The sequence below is a fragment of the Grammomys surdaster genome, unplaced genomic scaffold, assembly GCF_004785775.1.
Source record: "Grammomys surdaster isolate TR1022 unplaced genomic scaffold, NIH_TR_1.0 137, whole genome shotgun sequence".
Lineage (NCBI taxonomy): Eukaryota > Metazoa > Chordata > Mammalia > Rodentia > Muridae > Grammomys > Grammomys surdaster.
The window spans coordinates 15,160,716-15,179,934 of NW_021604595.1; the positions used below are offsets into that span (position 1 = coordinate 15,160,716).

The following is a 19,219-nucleotide window of genomic DNA, read 5'->3' on the forward strand; positions in this document are numbered from 1 at the left end:
AGGCTTGCTTGCCCCAGCACGAACTGGGAGGTGAGGGGAGGAGTGAAAAGAAAGGGGTTGGGGTGGAGGGGTGGGCTGGTGAGAGAAAGCTACTCTCAACCATTTGCTCCCAGCCTGGCTCTGCATCAGGATGCCAGGGCTTCAAAACAGACAGATGCCTCTATCCTGCCCTGAGGGAAGGCTCTGGATACAACCAGACTATTGTGAAATTTGTATATGTGATCCTAAAGACAACCAGCACCCAATATCACCAAGGTTTCAAGAATTCGTGTTCTTGGGCTGGCACAAGTACTCAGTGTCAGAAACAGAGCGACAGCTTCAAGTACTAGTCTTGGTCTTTAACATGAAAGAGGGTAACCCTAAAACTCTGTGAAAGAAATGCATTGTAGCCGGGCGGTGGTGGCGCACGCCTTTAATCCCAGCACTTGGGAGGCAGAGGCAGGAGGATTTCTGAGTTCGAGGCCAGCCTGGTCTACAGAGTGAGTTCCAGGACAGCCCGGGCTACACAGAGAAACCCTGTCTCGAAAAACCAAAAAAAAAAAAAAAAAAAAAAAAAGAAATGCATTGTAGTTTAGATGTTTTTAAATGAAAATTAACACACCACTCAACAATGAATAACATTAAAAACTTAAAGGGTGGGATTTGTAATCGTGCCATGTGGATGTGAGCTTTGGATGAAGAAGATAAATCAGTGATTCTGATTTTATAAACTGTACACCAGCTTTCTGACCTCCCAAGTCCTCAGATAAACCACCCACTGACCTCAGCACCAATGATGTGCAGGTCTACCCTGGTCTTGACGTTTCAGAGGATAGTGTAGACACTATTTAGTAAAGCAACCTGGTCCACAAAAACAACAGCAGGCATTTACTAAGTTCCAAGTGTTTACAAATATCACTCCTCATGTTGGCCTTATGGGGTGTTACTTCCTTGTATAGGTAGGGAAACCGAGTCAATTGACCACAGTGACTTGCTCGAAACTACACAAGTAAGACACTGAGCAAGAAAATCAAACCCTGTCTGTTGGCCCACCAACTCAATGTGCACAACCCACTTAGTCAAAAAAACGTGTCCCTTATTACACGGAGCACAAAAGAACCCCAAACAAAAAACATTTAAAACACTGAAGAACAATGCCAGCAACAGAACCAACACATCGGATTCACAGGGACCCTCTATATTTATTGATTTTCGGTAGTAAGAGAGTAAGGTCATCAAACTGGGACTCAGCATCACCGGATGGTGTACCTGTCCCACTTTTTCTCGGGGTCATAGGGCTCCCAGCGGCTGGCAGGGAAGATGTGCTTGTTCTTCTCGTACCAGCTACGCAGCACCACCTTGCCAGCGTGTGACTCGTCTTTCTCCATCGTGGCGTCGCTCAGCAGCCGCACATCGTCGTGCACGTCGAAGCTGAAGAGCGGCCCGCTCTTGCCTCGAGCTTTGGCCACGATGAAGTCGTAGAAGGTGTGGTAGTGTGGCAGGATGAGATCCTCCTTGACGTACATGAGCTGCTCCACGCCCGCCGCTCGCAGCTCCCGAAAGTCCCTGCGCAGTCCCTGCAGCGCCCGCTTCAGGAACTGCTGCACGGTGCTGCCCTTGCGCATGCGCACCGTGCGCCGGTGGCCAGAGCCATCCCAGTAGCTGAAAGTGATCTCCACCTCCTCGCCCTTCACCTTCTCGCGCTTCGCCTCCCACTCCTGCCGCAGTTCCTCGCGCAGCCGGTTCTCCTCCTCCTCGCGCTCGCGATCGGGCAGGAAGCTCGTATCCACATCTGGGTTCTTGCCCAAGTTCTTCTTGGCCCCACCACTGTGGGCTTCAGCACCCTCGGCCCGGCGGCCATCCTCTTGGTCACCGTCTTCTTCCTCGTCCAAGGTGAAAGACAGGTTGGAGATCTTGCGCTTGCGCTCGCGCCTTCGCTCCTTCTCACGCAGGATCTCCAGCTGTAGCCGGCGCTGCTCAAGCTGCTCCCTCTTGGCCAGCTGCATCTCCCGCTCCCTCAGCAGGGCCTCCTGCTTGGCCTTCATGTCATTCAGGGTCACCAGGCCCACCGTGCTGGACTTCAGCTCGGCCTCTACGGCGTCGTAGTGGGCCGAGAACTTCTTGTCCACTTTTGACTTCATGATGGTCTCCTCTGCAATGCGCTGCTTCAACACCTCCATCTGCTCCTTCTGCTTCTCCCGCTTCTTGATCAGGTGCATGGCCCGGCCAGCCTCCCGCATGGTGCCTTTGTACTGCGCCATGCCTGCAGCTCAGCGCAAGGCTTTTGGCCTGCCTAGTCCTTGTTTCTGGTAACCTTCCGGGTCTGGTGTCAGTTCACAGATCCTGCAGCTAGGAACAAACAAACAACAACTAAACAGAACGCTTGAGAAGCAAACCAGCACAGCAGCTTCGTTAATGGTCTACACCAGAGCCCTACAGTGTGTAACGGCCTGTTCTGCTGCTCCAGTCCTCGGGTCAGGGAGCAAGAGAGAGAGTGGTGACAGGGACGCCAAGAATGGAGACAAGACGAAGTCTGGTCAAAGACGAAGTCTGCTGCTCCTGGAGACGGAGTCTGAGTCTGTCTGTTCTGTCTAGTCTGTCTGCCTGAGTCTGTCTGAGTCTGTCTCGGTCTAGTCTCTCTGTCTAGTCTAGTCTGTATGCTCTGAGTCTACCTGCTCTGAGTCGGTCTGTCTAGTCTGAGTCTGTCTGGAGACCAAGTCTGTCTGCTCTGACTACTCTGTCTGCTCTCACTCTGACTGCCTCTGACTGCTCCTTTTATATCTCTCCTGAGCCTCTCAAGTGCTGAGATTAAAGGCGTGTACTACCACTGCCTGGCCTTGACTGAAAAGATCAAGATAATTATCAGAGTGCTCAGCGGTTGTAAACAAGTCTCTTGTCAGGGTAAATGGCTTAAGATGGCTACAAAGACAATAGCCGCTTTTGGCTCAGAGTCGGCTCCCAACAACAGTGGAACTTCCTCTCTGATGAGTCTGTCTTCAGGGTGACCCAATGTGGTAGCTACCAACCACAGAAGGCCCTTCAGTTCTTAAAGTGCAACTACTGTCACCAAAGGAGCAATTTTACTTCAAACTGAGATATCCTTGTGTGACTACTGAGTCAGTACAGGGGGGGTTTTGAGGGACTTGCATGTAAAGATTCGTCTATAGAGCAAACCGCATGCCACCCCAGTGTCTGCTCAGCAAGAGCAGAGCAATGAGAGAGCCCGGGCCTGGGTTCCTGAGTACTAGCCACAGAAAAACTGGAGTCAAGAGGAAATCTCTCCCGCCCTTGTTGGACCCTATTCCTTCAGGACAGAAGCAAGGAAAGAAAAAGGCATTAGAAGCTCTCCCTACACGAACCTGAAGAGTGATGATGCTAGCTTAAGTTCTTATTAACGCTATGGTCTTGGCAGGTCCTAAGGAGCCTTCATCCCTAGCACAAGTCTTAGGAGTGATTTCTGCATGAAGTTTTAGTGGAACTCACTTTGTGTCAATAACACAGAAGCAAAAGAACACTGAGCTCGCCCTCCCTTGCTGTGAGAAACAAGACATCAGGGGACCTGTGTGCAGCAGAGATGGACCAAGTACAAAATGCCTTCTGTGTGCTTCAGCCAAAGGAGAAGAGAGGTCTCCTAGTTTAACTGGACTCAACTTGAATTGACCGCTTTCTACTAGTACCTCCTTACCCTCCTGTAGTTCCATCTTTACTCAGTGGACTCTCATTCCCATGAATAACTGACATCCTCTCATTCAACTCTTTCCAGACTGGTCCCCCACGTCCTCTCAAACACAGTGCATCAGCAAACTCATACAACATCATCCCCCTTTAACCTTCTGGGAGTCGACTTGAAGCCCAGGTTTCCCCCGAGGACACCATTTCTCCACATAGCTCCCAAACAGTGCTTTGCTCTGACACTCCATATCGTCCCGAAAGTCTAAATGTGAGACATGTTTCTGCACCATTTCAACAGCACCTTTATTTTCTTTGACGCTCATGCTGCTTCCTGCCCTGTTTGAATTCCTGTCCTACTAAGTCCTTGGAGATCATTGACACATGGCTCGGTCGCTGCCTCCTCCCATCCTAGTCCTTTGATATTCCGGGTGTCATCAGCATGACCCACCCAGGACCTTCACCTCCTCACTTCCAATAGCATCTTCCCTTCTACTTCCCTCTCCTACCCACACAGCGATACCTTAGCTCATACCACAGCCAACAGATACTTCATCTTAACCTTCCCGAGTCATTCATGCTGTCTGGTTCTCCAGATTCCAACTGTCCTTTGTTAGCCCAGACCTCCACACCCAAAGGACCCCTTCCTGTTATCATTGCACCCTCCTATACATCCGTGCTTCCTACCCACCGAAGACCAAACCTTTTCCTGAGGCATTCATACCTCTTGCTTGCTGAAATTCTCATCTAAGAAACCCTGATCCTGGCTAAACCCGGAGTATCTCTCAACCCTTAAATCCAGGTAGTTGACTGACCAAGAAAATGAACAAGCTGCTGGCCAGCCTCACTTTGAATTCATGGCTTCAGGCCTCTAGGAGGACTCAGGCCACCTAAAAATTCTGCCACTCTGCTCCAGTGTGTCTATTGTACCATTCTCCAAGACAATCATCTCTACTCAATCCCTGCCATGTCCTGGGGACTGAGGATCCTTCACTGTCACACATTTTAGTTCTTATAGCTATTGTTTGATACCAGAATCCTACCTCCTTGCAAAGAGATTGTACTTGCTTTATTAGATCACTGTAACACAGCATGTTCTCTAAATATTTTATCTGGGAAAGAGGTTTCTAAACTCAAGTTCACTGTGGGAAACAGGTATCTTAGGCTAGGAAACCTTTAATCTGCTTTTTTTTCCAGGAAGCAAGGTCAGAGGTACATGTATGAAGGGCAGAGGGAGACAAAGCTCCATCCTGCCTCTAAAGTGATGCATCTTTGCCTTCAGGAGCACAGTGCATCACTAAAACACAGCTTGTATGTTTCACCAAACACAGCACCAAGACATGACAGAAAACAAGGGAAGAGGTTAGACACCTGTTTACATCTGTGTGAAGTAGAGTCCAGGAGACCAGCAATTTATAATCCCCTTGAGGCCAGCACCTGCTGACCTCTGCCTCCTCCCATGAGCCCCTTCCAATGTCCACCCCAGGAGAAAAGAATGGCAGTGTTATTTTTTATGAGGAAACAGGTAGACCCTGCCCATCCTTCAGTGTCTCCTTTCCATTCTGCATCCCCTTTCCAGTTTCCCATGGCATTTGAAACTGCTCCAAGTCAGAGGAAGGATGAGCTCACTTTCTGCCCCTGCTAAAACATGCCTGTGAAGCAATTGGCCCTTTGCCAGTCCCTTCTTCATTTTCCATATTATTACTGGTGAGGATTATTGGTGACCTAATATCACTGTGGTCTTGCTTTCCCAAATGGAAAACAGTTAGTTTCTATTCTGGGCAAGGGACAACATAAGAATGAATGATTGCCTACAAACTTTTATCTTCTCTCATCTTGGAGCAGTGGTGGCTGCTTTACCTGGGTCTTTGCGATGGACCTAAGGAAAGCCATACTCCACATAGCCAATGCTAAGACCCAGTTGAACATTTTGAGTGTCAGAGGGATTGATGCACCTAGGAACTGTGGACTTGGAGGCAGGAAATCCTGTTGCTGGGACTATTCTCTCTAGGATGACAGCTGTGGAGCTCACAATGAGATGGGAGTCTACTCTGAGATACCAGAGTATCGAAGCGGACAGAGAACGATCGCCCAATCCACTCAGGAAATTAAATTCCAAGATATTAAGATGCTTTAGAAAACATCTGAATCTAGCTTTGACCTGGTGAGCAAGAAGGCCAACATCCCTGGGGGAACCACAGCTGTAAAGGAAAGCAGAATTTACATCACTAATGTGTTCACAGTGTTACTTACAGTGTCCTTGAGTATATCAATGGGGACAAATGTGCTATTTGACCTGATGTGAACTTGTTCCTCGTACTTTCAGTCATTTAAGCTTCATCCATCCCGACCATTCTGAAGATCTATCTTTGGTTGCCTACCCAAGGAACTACTGCCCTGGAGCATCCTAGACCTTTGGCAACACATACTCGTACCCCACGCTTCATGGAAAACGAGAATGACTAATAATTTTCCCAGCTATCCTGACCCTCTAGGGATATGCCAGCCGCAGAGGAGTTTTGATATCATCTGTGATTACCACTTGGTTAATTGCTGTGAGGTTTTACGGTCTAAACAGGCTATGAACATGGACGATACTACCCTAGAGACAGGATCATTTTGGAAACTTCTAATTCTTAGGACAGATTTCTTAGCTACACCATTCTGACCATGCTTATCTTTCTTCAGACTTGTATTTTCCATCAGAAACCCTACTATTTGTGGTGGTAAACTAAAAGCTGTAAGGAACAACTTGCTGTCCTTCTGGCTGCTCATCACTTTGATTCAGGACTATGTACGTGAAAAGACATGACTTGCTGTTTACAATTTATCTTTGTTATAATTGGAGATGTGCTATTTTCTAAGGCTTTCCCCCCATTAATTTTTACTCATACATACAACGCAAGCTACTCTTTTTTGGAATTTAGTTATGGAAGTTTACACAATGCCCACATGCTTGGAATTTTTGGCAAATTGTGGTCATCTTCCTTTCAGAAACATCTGTGGTGACACACCTTCAGTCAACTGACTGGTCCTGTGAGCTGCTTTCCTGATTATCACTTGCAAAGTGCTGCCTAAGGGCAGGGAGCTTGGACCAGCCTTGGAGGTGGTGCTCCAACTCTGTGCTGAGGGCCAAGCAGGCACACACAGCTACAACTGATGAAATCAACTCTCCAGTCTTCACCCTGACTGCCACACCCTGGCTGCAGTACCACATTCTGTAATGTTATCAGTTATTCAAGTGAAACTCTCAGCTCCAGACTTCCTGTCTTCCTGTCTCAGTGTTGTGGCTGAAAGTTCAGTCTTCCAGGGAAAAGTAGATGGAAGGAAGGAAGGAAGGAAGGGAGGGAGGGAGGGAGGGAGGGAGGGAGGGAGGGAGGGAGGGAGGGAGGGAGGGAGGCAAAGGAGGAAATAAAGGAATAAACTTTGGGAGCTTTGTTGACTGTTGATCTCCTAGGTGAGATCTTGCTGAAGCTCTGTTGTAAACAGAGCAAGATGTTGACAACATCTTTTTTAAAAAGTTAAATATAGAGAAGGCAGGGGAGATTGCTCAGCAGGTGAAAATCTGATGACCCAACTTTGTATTCTTATGTAAAAAAGCCAGATGGAATGGCGCAAGTCTCTAATCCAGCATCCCTGCAGTGAGAAGGGAAGCAGAGACAGCCCTTCTCAGAGATGAAGCTCAGAGACTGGGTCACCTGAAGTTTGCAGCCAACACAACTGCATAAACAAGAAGAGTCTGACTCAAGGTGGAATGGTAAGATTGTCCTCGGACCTCCACATGAGTGCTGGTGCAAGCATATGGGATCCCCCACCCTCCCAAAACACACACACACACACACACACACACACACACACACACACAAAAGAGCAATCTAAGAATTTTTACTACAGTAAGATGACCTCTTTCTGGTGTGCAGCCCTGTGGATTTGACATGTGCACAATCAGACATTCTCTCTTATCCTGGGTTTTGCCTTTCAGTTTCAATTAAATGCACCCAGGCTCTGGACAGATAGCTCCGTGGGTAAGAGCACGTGATGCTAGGTTCCATTCTCAGCACCCACATAGCAGCTCACAACCATCTCTAACTCCAGTTCCAGGGGAGCCAACACCCTATTCTGGCCTCTGCAGGAAATTGCATGTGTGTGGTACACAAATGAACACATAGGCAAAGCTATGTCTACATAAAATTCATTCTCTTTTCGAGGTCTGCCAGAGTCTGACATTTACAGAGGCGATGCTCACAGCTAGCCATTGAACTGATCATGGGCTTCCCAATGGAGGAGTTAGAAAGAAGACTGAAGGAGCTGAAAGGGTTTGTGGCCCCATGGGGAGAGCAACAATACCAACCAACCAGAACTCTCAGGGTCTAAACCACCAGCCTGGGAGCACATAGGGAGAGACCCATGGCTTCAGCTGTATATGTAGGGAAGGATGTTGTTGTCGGGCATAGGTGGGAGAGGAGGTCCTTGGTCCTGTGAAGGCTGGATGCCCCAGTATGGGGGAATTTGAGGACGGGGAGGTGGGAGTGGGTACATTCTCATAGAAGCAGAAGGAGGGTGAATGGGATAGGGGGTTTCTGGGTGGGGAGAGGGGAATGGGGAAAGGGGATAACATCTGAAATGTAAATAAAATATCCAATAAAGAAGAAAATTAAAAAAAATAGTTCCATGGGCTCAACAACAGCCCAGAAAATATGAAATAGAAATTTCTAGAAATTGACAATTCATTTTTTCTAACTACATGGTGTTTTACCATTCTGCTTGATAGTTTTGAGTTCCTATTGTAGTCTGAGTATAATCCCTTCATGTGACATAGGACCTACAATGATTTCTAACTTTTCTTTCAGACTTGTAGGTGTCCTTTGTAGAGAAAAAAAGTTTTACTCTTTTTTTTTTTTTTTTTTTGGTTTTTCGAGACAGGGTTTCTCTGTGTAGCCCTGGCTGTCCTGGAACTCACTCTGTAGACCAGGCTGGCCTGGCCTCGAACTCAGAAATCCGCCTGCCTCTGCCTCCCAAGTGCTGGGATTAAAGGCGTGCGCCACCAACGCCCAGCTTAAAAGTTTTACTCTTAATGAAGTCCAATTTATCAATTGTCTGTTTATGGATCATACTTTCGGTATTTAAACCAAGGACGTACAATTGGTTCCTTATGATTTCATCTAAAAGTGTTATAGTTCTCCATTTAGATTTATGGTTTGCTTCAAGTTATTTTAGAGTTGTTTTGAAATTCCCATCTAAAGGCTGAACTTGCTTTAACACTGGCAAATTTTTTAGAGGTTTATTTATTTAATATATATGAATGCTCTATCTGCATATACAGCTGCACACCAGAAGAGGGCATCAGAACTCATTATAGATATGAACCACCAAGTGGGTACTGGGAATTGAACTCGGGACCTCTGGAAGGGGCAGCTGGTGCTCTTAATCACTGAGCCGAGCCATCTCTCCAGTGCCAAACTGGCAATTTTAAGTAACCAGTTTGCCACCACAATCAATGTTTCCTCCCTTCCTCCTTCCCTCCCTTCCTTTCTACTTTTCCCATTTTTTTCTTTCTCCCTCCTGCTCTCCTCTCCCTTTCATGAAATCCTTACCTTCTTCGCTCTTTCTTTAGGTGCTAGGGATCAAATCCAGGCCATTACCCTGGAAGGCAATCTCTATACCACTAATCTACCACTCCAGTTCTGTTGCTAAAATTTCTGAAAACAGATAGTACCTTCTCAGTGCGCTGTGAATTTATAGTGCCAACAGAAGAACTTTTACCCAGTAGAGTATTGATGGTGATCTCAGAGACTATGGGAAGACACAAGGGCTATATCAGCCAGGAAGCTTGCCCTCGTCCATGGCACATGCTGAGACATGCTTATAACATTGATGTCAATGGGGATGACACCAATCTCCCCAAATGCCTCCCTAAGATGAGCAGAGGTGCTCATCCTGACATAGGAAGTCCACTCTTCAACACATCACTCATAGATGTAGGAGTTTCAGAGTTTATTAAGATAGAGCTGTGCTTTAATGCATAGTATTGTAACAAGAATTAACTAGAATTTCTGCAAGCCAAATAAGTATCTATAATCACCTGTGGGTTGTGCCTTAAGTGATCACACACCATGTCATCCCTGGCAGAAGTGTGATGCTAAGTATCCTGAAATTCTAATCAGGTGACATGCAGAAGTGCTATGGGTTTGATACAAAATGCTCCCACAGACTTGTATATTCAAAGTTTGGTTTCCAGAAAGTGATAGAAACATTAGTAGATACGGCCTACCTGGAGGAGGTAGGGTACCTGGGGTTGGTTCCTTAGTGGGTATGTTGTATCCACCCCCTCCTGTTTTGCTCTGCTTCCTGTCTGACCATGAAGGGAATCGCTCCCGTTGTCACGATGTCCTTTCCAAGCAAGTGGGACCAAGTAACCATGGACTGAATTGGAAACTGAACTGAAAGAAAATTTTTCACCCTTTGTTGCTGCTGTTGGGTCACAGTGGTGAGTAGCTAAGGAACAGAAGATGTTTCTTACGTTTTGTAATCTCGAAATTATCCCTACGACCACCAGCCACAGCCACCATGTTCCCAGGGTTTTTAACTTCCAAGAATTGAGTGCTTTTTGAAGGTTGCCCAAGGGCATTTGTCAAAGTGCACATTTTGCCAGGATTCAGTAATTTCTCTGCATAATAGTTTGCCAAACTGAGGATCTATTTGGCAGGACTGCAGGGTAACTAGATAAGTACAGCAAGTTAATTTTTCATTCCAGAATGACTGGCATAAATTACTTCAAAGGAGGAAAGATTTATGGAGCCCACAGGTTCAGAGGTCTGTCCATTAAGGCAGGTGGGTTAAGGTGAGGCTGAACAGCTCCCATTAGGGTGGTGAAGAAGCAGAGAGGGAAGGTCTACACTGGGATCCGTCTCTCTGTTCTACTCTTTTTAATTCCCTCTAGGTTCTCCAGCCTATGGGTCAGGGCAGTTCCCCGTCTGACATATTAATTCTCTCTGGAAAATATCCTCATTGATACACCCAATATATGCGTTGTAATCTCCCAGGTGCTTCTTGTTTTAATCTAGTTGACAACTATGTATTCATCACAGATGAATGGGGGGATTATTCATCACAGACAAATAGGTTTCTGCCAGGTCACCCAGCCCATTGCTACTGCAGCACTTTGGTGTTTCCTACTCTAGGACCTGAATGTTTTACAGCTTGCACAATAAACACCGTACCATTTGATTGCATGATTCTGAGATACTGTTGATATCAGCAACTCTAGGTGTAATGGTAAAGATATTCCCTGACACATTTTCATTTTCAGTTCCCTGTTTAGAACCAAAGCATCAAAGTTCGCTCTTCACAAATCACCAAAGCTCTGAACTTCTGCACCTGGCAATTAGAGTCAAGTGTGACAGAGTGGAAATCGTGTTGCCAGAGGTCTTAGGACCCTGGTGTCCTATGCTGGCTTCTCATACTGACAGTAAAGTACACTTACTGTTTAAGGAAGTCACATGACTATTTTAAGCCCCAGGGCTGTTTTGTTTGTTTTCCATCTGAACACTTGCAAGCTGAGACTTTCTGGCCTCTTTGATTTAGACAGGGTTAGATTTCAGCCAAGAGTATGTTTTTACAAATCAAATTTTAAGTTCACCACAAGACATGGATAAAGACACCCCATGGCCTTTTAGTCTTACACTGCCATCCTGGGGAGGGGGCTTATTATCAAGAGACTACAGACTCCAGTTTGTGGGGGAAGGAGATGCAATTTTGCCAAAGCATTTGCTTATAAGATCAATCCCAATTAGACTTTACCCATTCACAAGGTTGCTGACATGCTATCAACTCAGTCCAAAGGCAAATCCACAGGACTCAGAGGGCAGGAACAGATGTGAAATTCCTGGGTTGGCAATGGAGGAGGAAGAGGTCACTGGGCCTCACAGATAGAGCCTGCTAAAGCACTAGGGACCACTGTTCAAACCTTTCAAGGAGCCATTTCTGAACAACTTTGGCAGGAACTTGTGTATGTAGACTGAGCCAAGAAACCGTATCTATGTGCCAGGAAGTCCCTGTGAAGCTTTTCCCTGCCTGGTGATAGACACTTTCTTGAGCTTTCCAGGAAAGTGGAGATTTTTCCTTTCCCACTTCTAAACTTCTTTCTCTTCCTCTCCCAAATTCGATAATATCCAGTACAGATTTCCTAGTCTGGATGTCTCCCTGACTCATACTCATCTAATTCTCTATAACAAAATAAAACTATTTTGGCAGCTTTGTAAAAGGATCTCTGAGTAATCTTCCTCCATGTTTGCATACATTATAATGCAAATGGGATTATTCTACACATCGATAATTTCCAGCAATAGATACCTGTTTTCATCATAAAGCTCAAGGGTCTACCTGAGGTTTGAAAATGGCCTCAACATACTTTATCATCATCTTACTGTTGACTTTTTAAACTCTATGTTAATCATTATTATACATCACTGAGATAATCTTTGGGTTCCTGGTACTTAATATACATGAGTCGTGATTATAGTAACCATTATTATTGTGATTCCCCGACTTTAATCTTAAATTTAGCATCTTGTCATATGTTGCTTAAATTTTGTAATCATATATGTTGCCCACTACCATCTGCCATTTTCTTTTTTGATGCTGGTGACTGGAACCCAGGCCTCATACATGCTAGGTAAGCATTCTCCCACTGAGTGACAGCCCAGAACCTTACCTATAATAAACAAATCTCAATAATGTAGTAGCTTTGTTCTTTTCGTATTGACTTACAGGGACTCTGTACATAGAGAGCACTAACCTTTAATCTGTCATATAAGCTTCAGCTGTTTTAGTTTGTTATTTATGTCTTTACTTATATCAGGAATTTTTACAATATAACAAGTTTTACATTTTTATTTTTATGTTTCTAACTAACAGTCTTTTCTTTCGTGACTTGTGAATTTTATATATAAAATAAGTGGGTTTTCTATTTTCAATCTTTTTTTTCACACACACATACACACACACACACATTCTAGATGAGATCAGTTTCTGAGCACGCTGTGAATGAAGGATCTAGTTTCTTTTTTCTTAAAGAAGATAGTAAATCAAAACAAGCACTTAGACTATTATCTCAGCCTGTTCCACGGCCCATCACTATTCTGGCTACCAATGAGTAATAACAAAATTAGTAAAAAGGAATGGTCTATAGGCCTATAACTTATACAGTCTATTTGCACACTAGCAGTTGAGAACCTTTCTACAAACAAGCAGGAGGAACTTGCCTCAAACCGGCTTCAAATAAATAAATAAATAAATAAATAAATAAATAAATAAATAAATAAATAGTAGTGCACTTATCAGAAGCTATGTGAGGCCCTGTGGACTATGCAGGAGCTTGATTCAGAAGTTCAGTAATCTCTCTCCTTTCTGTTTCGTCTTAGGCTGGCATGCATTAGCCGTAAGATGATTCTAGCCATTTCTAGAGGTCATATGCTGTCTTCTTTGATTCCTTAAGGTTTTGGCCCCAGATCTCCTGACTGTTTTCTCCTTGCTTTGCCCATTAATTGTGGCCAGGATATGGTTTAAAAAAAATGGTAAATTGTCTCTTCAGGTAAGTCAACCAGGCGTGCCCTCGAGCTGGGCAGGTGGAATCAAAAACATAGTGTACATGAAAGGAAAGAATTTTGATCAACCATATTACAGGCAAGATGGAATCGGAGCCTTTTATTTTCTCCGAAGATAAGATCACAAAAGTGTTACCTTATAAAGGGACAATAACATCATAGTGTCGAGAGACTGTATTTCAGTCAGTCAGCTTTCCATTACTCTAACAACACATGCTTGAGATGATTAGCTTCTATGGGGAGAGAGGTTACTTTGGCTCATATTTCTGAGAGTTTCACCTTATGGTCAATTGATCTTACTGTTTGGGGGCTGTAGTGAGGCAGTGCATCATAGCAGGAGTACAGAGCAGAGGAAGTTGCTGACTCAGGAAAGCCAGAAAGCAAAGAGAAAGAGAAGGACACCAGTGTCTCACAGTCCCTCATTGGGTCCCACTGCTTAAACATTCTACTGCAATCTAGAAGTGTCGATCTGGGACCAAGATAGAAATACTAGATACTGTAGAAACTTTGGGAAGCCCTCTGGAATAAATCTCAGCACCATGGGACGAAGAAAACATTTATCTAAGGCCTCCTAGTCTCTGTGGCTGATAGTCACTCTGGACATCAACAGTTCTGTATGTCAAGTTTACTGCCTGTGCATTGGAGTAGTCAGAGATAGAGAGTACAGACATCCTCAGGTACCTAGCATGAAGATGATTGGCTATAACCACCTACTGCTGCAGTGGCAGAGAAGAAGGGTTGAGAGAAATTTAACAGGGACATGTGAAATATTCAGTATATATTCAGTACTATAAGCTAACAGCATCAGACTTGAGTTAAGGAGGTAAAACTCTCATGTAATGGTTAATCTTGTCAACCAACAGCATTTGGAATCATAGGAGACACAGCTCTTGGCATGTCTATGAGAGTATTTTCAGAAAGATTTAACTGAGAAAAGGCAAACCATCCTGAACATGGCATTACCATGCCCATGGGCTTGAGTCCCAGACTGAGTAGAAAGGAGAAATAGGGAAAGGCAGATAAATACAGTCCTTATCATGCTCGGATTTCTGACTACAGAAGCAACATGACCCTATGCTTCCGCTACCTTCCCATCACAATTAAATGTGAGTCAAAGGGTCCATCGAAATAAACCCTTTACCCCTCCTTAGATTGCTTTTGTCACAGCAGTGAAAACAACCAATATAGCGCACAAGCCTCAATTTCTATTTTCCTTGGGCATATTTGATAGCCCTTTAAGGCCTCTCCCTCATTTCTTCTACTTTAGCTATTCTGGTAAGCATACCTAAATTACAATAAAAATGCTGATATGTCACTGATAGGGTTCATTAGTCTCCTTTGTTTGCAGGATAATAGACACGTTCCTTTGCTTTACATTCAAACTTCCTTCACAGTTGATTTTACTAGAGTTTAAAGAGCTGTACTTCCCACATCTGTCCCAGCTGGATTCAAGCCAATCCTCACCTTTTGATGTATGAGCCAAGACTCTTCCTTCTGGTGCTTTTGTGGATATTGTTTGTTCTAACTGACACGGAAAATATGCAAAACATTGACCAACTGCTAGGGCAGGCTCTAACCAATCAGGACAGAGATTGGGCCAATCAGGTGGTGGTCATGTATAACTGCCGACCTGGACTCACTGACTGATGTAACTCTGCAGCCAGCATCTGATCTCCTGACAACCGAAGTCTAGTCCTTCCTTGAAGTTTTCCTGGACTTCTGTTGCTCACTTGGGCCTTTGATTATTAGAGATTAATTTGTTGTGTATAGGTTGTTACTAAAGAGTTTATGTGATGCACTAGTCTAAAATACTGGCACCCTCTTGAAAGCATGATTTTATTGCCTTTCCGTACGATAACTCATTAGTGACCTCTACAGAGGAAACAGAAAGCTCTTACATCCATCTTGCCTGTGATATGGTTGATCAGAAGAACTTTGATGTTTTAGAAAAACTTTTTTAATTTCAAAATTTTATAGGGATATAAAGTGATAGAACTTTATTTCTCAATAAATAAATAGAAAACAAAAGAAATTATTTCAGAGCTCACGCCTTCATAGTGGATGGTTCTTTGTTGCCTTAGAACTATTAAATATGGGGAAACCCTATGTAAGCCCTCCACTGTGGGAGGGAACATAGTAATTCCTTTCATGTATGAGCTATACAATTTCAAGGGATTTCAAATTTCTATGAAATGTTCTTTGTTTGCTGATTTTTTTTTTGGGGGGGGGGAGACAGAGTCTTCCTATGCAGCCCAGGCTAGCCTCTATTTCCAATCTTCCTGCCTCAGCCTCCTATTGGGAATGGATATGCCACACTATGCCTCAATTCTTTAAAGTGCTCTTTAAATAGCTGTTGGATATATTCCTGGAAGTCACCCAATACCACAATGACTAACAACATTTTTTTTTATTATTAATGATTCCATTCATTTACACCTCAAATGATATCCCACTTTCTGGTTACCCCTCCACAAACCCTCCATCCCACATTCACCTTCTCCCCATCCCCTTTGCCTCCATGAAGGTGCTCCCCCACCCACCCACCCTCTCCCTCCCCCCTCCCCTTTGCCTCCATGAGGGTGCTCCCCCACCCACTCACCCTTTCCCATCCCATTGCTCCAGCATCCCCTTATGCTGGAGCATCAAACCTCCACGGGACCAAGGGCCTCCCCTCCCATTGCTGTCACATTTTAATCTGTGTGGTGATTTAAAAACTTGACACTTCTACTGGGGGGTTTTGCTCTTGAATCTCTTAGTCTCTGCCCCCTGAATCTGCTTAGTCTGGTGAGCTGGTTACACCCACAGAGACGGCTAATTGCCTTTTTCTTCTCTGTGCTATTTCTCTTTGCAGTCTGATGCCTGCTGTAAAATGTCCAGCTCCAGCAGCTATGTCCTACACTGCAATCAGAGTGCTAACAAATAGCCAGACATGAGCGTGTTTTCCTCCATTGGATCAAGCACCGATGATTGTTAGGCACCCATCTGGCAAGGCATTATTTTGGGAGGAGCAGTTGTATTTTTCTTGTTCCGGGTGATGAGATAGGTAACTAAAACTAAGCTGCCTAAGGGTGGGGCATTTGTGGCCAATCCTAGTCCACACTTCTCTCTGCATGGTATGGAACAGCATGCCTCTTTGCTGTAGCAGCACTTGCCATGTGTCTGCTATTGGTTGATACGACATGATACTCAGGCTGAGCAAGTTGCCCTAGGGGAAAGTGAGGGAAATTCATGGGAGAAATCCTGGTAGCACTATCTCCCTCTATGTCTCATGGGGTGCTATATCTCCTTAATGAATGTGTCCCATCAAGGAAGTATATACAGGGACCACCCTAGAATGGCTGATGGACCAGAGAATATACTGAAGTCCCTGAAAACACTATGTATATGGAACAGGATCGTAAGGAAGTTTGGCAGAAATTTCACTGCTCCTGCTGTGGGTAACAAGACAAGACATACAACTGAGACTCAGCTGTCTGCTCAGAAGGAACTTACCCAGATTTAAAAGAATGATAATTTGGAAATAAAATGCAGATGTCAATCTTCACCTTAGCCTCCAAATTGTCAGGCAAGGTGGAGAAAAGGGGGTGGGTGGGTGAGTGGGTGGGTGGGTAGGTGGGTGGTGTTTAACTGACTTAGAAAAGACAGTAAGAAAGGAAGATGGGTATATGCTTGCTTATTGTTTGGGGAAGGCACAAGGGAAAGAGAATACAAATTAGAACTGCTCAAAATGGTTCCTCCTTTGGACCAAAAAGCATGGACCACGTAAGAATCAGGCAGTAAGAGGGGAGGAAATGAGGTCGAAATGATGGTGAGGAAACCGAGCATGGGTGAGCATGGGAGGCAGTGTGTGATGAACAGTCCACTGAGCCAGGCAGGACTGTCTTCTCCAGAGACCTGAGATGGTAATTAATTCAGCAGAGACATCAGGGTGGAGCTTTTGTGCTACTGTGGCCCCCTCTCTGCGAAAAGGTTTCATTTGTACTGTGGTAACCTCTGACCCTTACAGTTAGAAAAGTATATGAAATATATGCAAATATATATGAAGAAACAAGACAGAAAATCACAGCGGGGAGGGTCCAGGCACAGCAATGCAATTCTTAGGAGTGTTAACATCCATCCCAGTAAGTTTATGGAGAAAATCTTACACTTTCCTGTGTCTGTGAAATTAAAACACATGCTCCTGTTTGGGGTGTTCCCAAGGTATGAGTGTACTTTTCAGGCCCCTCTTTGCCCAAGTTGCTTGTTTGTATAATTTGATAAAAAAAAAAAAGGCTTCCTGTAAGATTGCGACAGAAAAGTTCAAGAAGCTTTTGTAAGCTGCCATCTGTCCATGACAAGCTACAGAGCTCTGTGCCCAGACACCCCAGTGTACTCTTGTGTTGGAAGCTGGTAAAAGTCAGGCAACTACAGTCTGAGGGCTTTAAGAAGAAATAACCCAAGCAGACAGTCCCAAGAGGCCCTGGTTCCAGCGGTGAAAAGGGTATTAGCATGGCAATGCTAGCCACACATAGAGTGCAACAGGTTAGACTCCACCCCTAGTTCCATATAGCAACAGCAAAACCAGCTTATCCAATGAAGGGTTGGATTGAAGGTATTCTGGCCAAACCTCTTTTGAAAGATGGTACAGAACTGTATTCTTCACAAGTGTTATTTTATGCATATTTGCAACAAGATGTACAGACCCACATGTCCACTAGAGTCACATGATTTCAAGTCACTGAACTTCTCCCACTGAATGAACCAACAGCCAAACAAGACAAAGACCACTATACCCAGCTCTTTAAATGGCTATCTGTACCAGAAGAACACCAGACACAGATGTAGCTGTTATAATGCAAATGAGCAGAGATACCACGTGCCAAGAGAGGGAAGAAAGGAAGAGCAGCTAGATGGCTGAACTGAAAGCAGTACAGACAGTGGTAAGTTGTGACTTTTGGCCTCTGACAACAGTAGTAAGCCATGAGTCTTGGTCTGTGGCAATCTGTGCCAGCAAATGGGCTGTACTCAGAGATCTAACTTTGTGGATGGCTCAAAAGGAGAAATAAAACTGTTACATTGACCACAATGGGGGCATGAGATGTGCAAAGAAATATATGACAAGACCAGGATGAGGACCATCAGTTCCAGTGTGCTTCTATCTACCTGTAGAGACTGGAAAGAATTTGAACAAAAGATACCCTGAAAGAATAGGAAAGGAATGGCTGGAGAAACTGCTCAGCAGTCAAGAGTACAGACTGCTCATCCAGAGGTCCTGAGTTCAATTCCCAGCAAGCACATGGTGTCTCACAACCACCTGTAATGGGATTTGATGCCATCTTCTGGTGTGTCTGAAGTGTACTCATATAGATTTAAAAAAAAGAAGAATAGAAAAAGATACCCCCAGAAACCATAAAGCTGTTTAAATAAAAACTCCATTATCCTGGATAGGCTACCTCCCTACCTACAGTGTTCTTAGCCAGGCATCCCTCAGGGCTCTCCACAAACAATACAGGCTATTGCTACTGATGTTAGCTACCTACTAGAACTAGATAAGAAGACCACCCACACACACTGGTAAATATACCTTGTATTTTGATTGCAGGATACAGAAATAAAGCTTGGGTAAAATTAGAAGCATCCATTCTTGCTGGCTAGATTTTATAGTGACAGAACACACTCTATGCAGGGAGAAAATTATTACCCACAATCCTACTGGGCTGCAGACCCAGATTGCTGTACTATCAATATGCCAAAAACCAGGTGTTCAATGGTTTAATAGTGACATGACTGTTATGGGTGCAACCAGCTATTTTCTAATTTGGCTTAAGGGCTATGACACATCGTGGAATTCACATCTGTTATTGAAAGTCTGTATAAAATACTATGACTAAGGAGGGCACAGGCTGTAGCAGGAAAGGTACTCCTATTGTTAAATACACACACACACACACACACACACACACACACACACACACACACACACACAC

General features: G+C 44.5%; 1 protein-coding gene across 1 annotated transcript; it reads right to left on the bottom strand.

Moving 5' to 3' along the window:
• Nucleotides 1-1,159: 1,159 nt before the first annotated feature.
• Fam50b (family with sequence similarity 50 member B) lies at nucleotides 1,160-10,049 on the bottom strand. Its single transcript, XM_028763302.1, has 2 exons — nucleotides 9,920-10,049; nucleotides 1,160-2,328 (listed from the first exon to the last, which is right to left on the bottom strand). Exon 2 carries the CDS (start codon nucleotides 2,238-2,240, stop codon nucleotides 1,233-1,235), a length of 1,008 nt encoding a protein of 335 aa, XP_028619135.1. The 5' UTR covers nucleotides 2,241-2,328; nucleotides 9,920-10,049; the 3' UTR covers nucleotides 1,160-1,232.
• Between the last annotated feature and the right edge of the window lie 9,170 nt (nucleotides 10,050-19,219).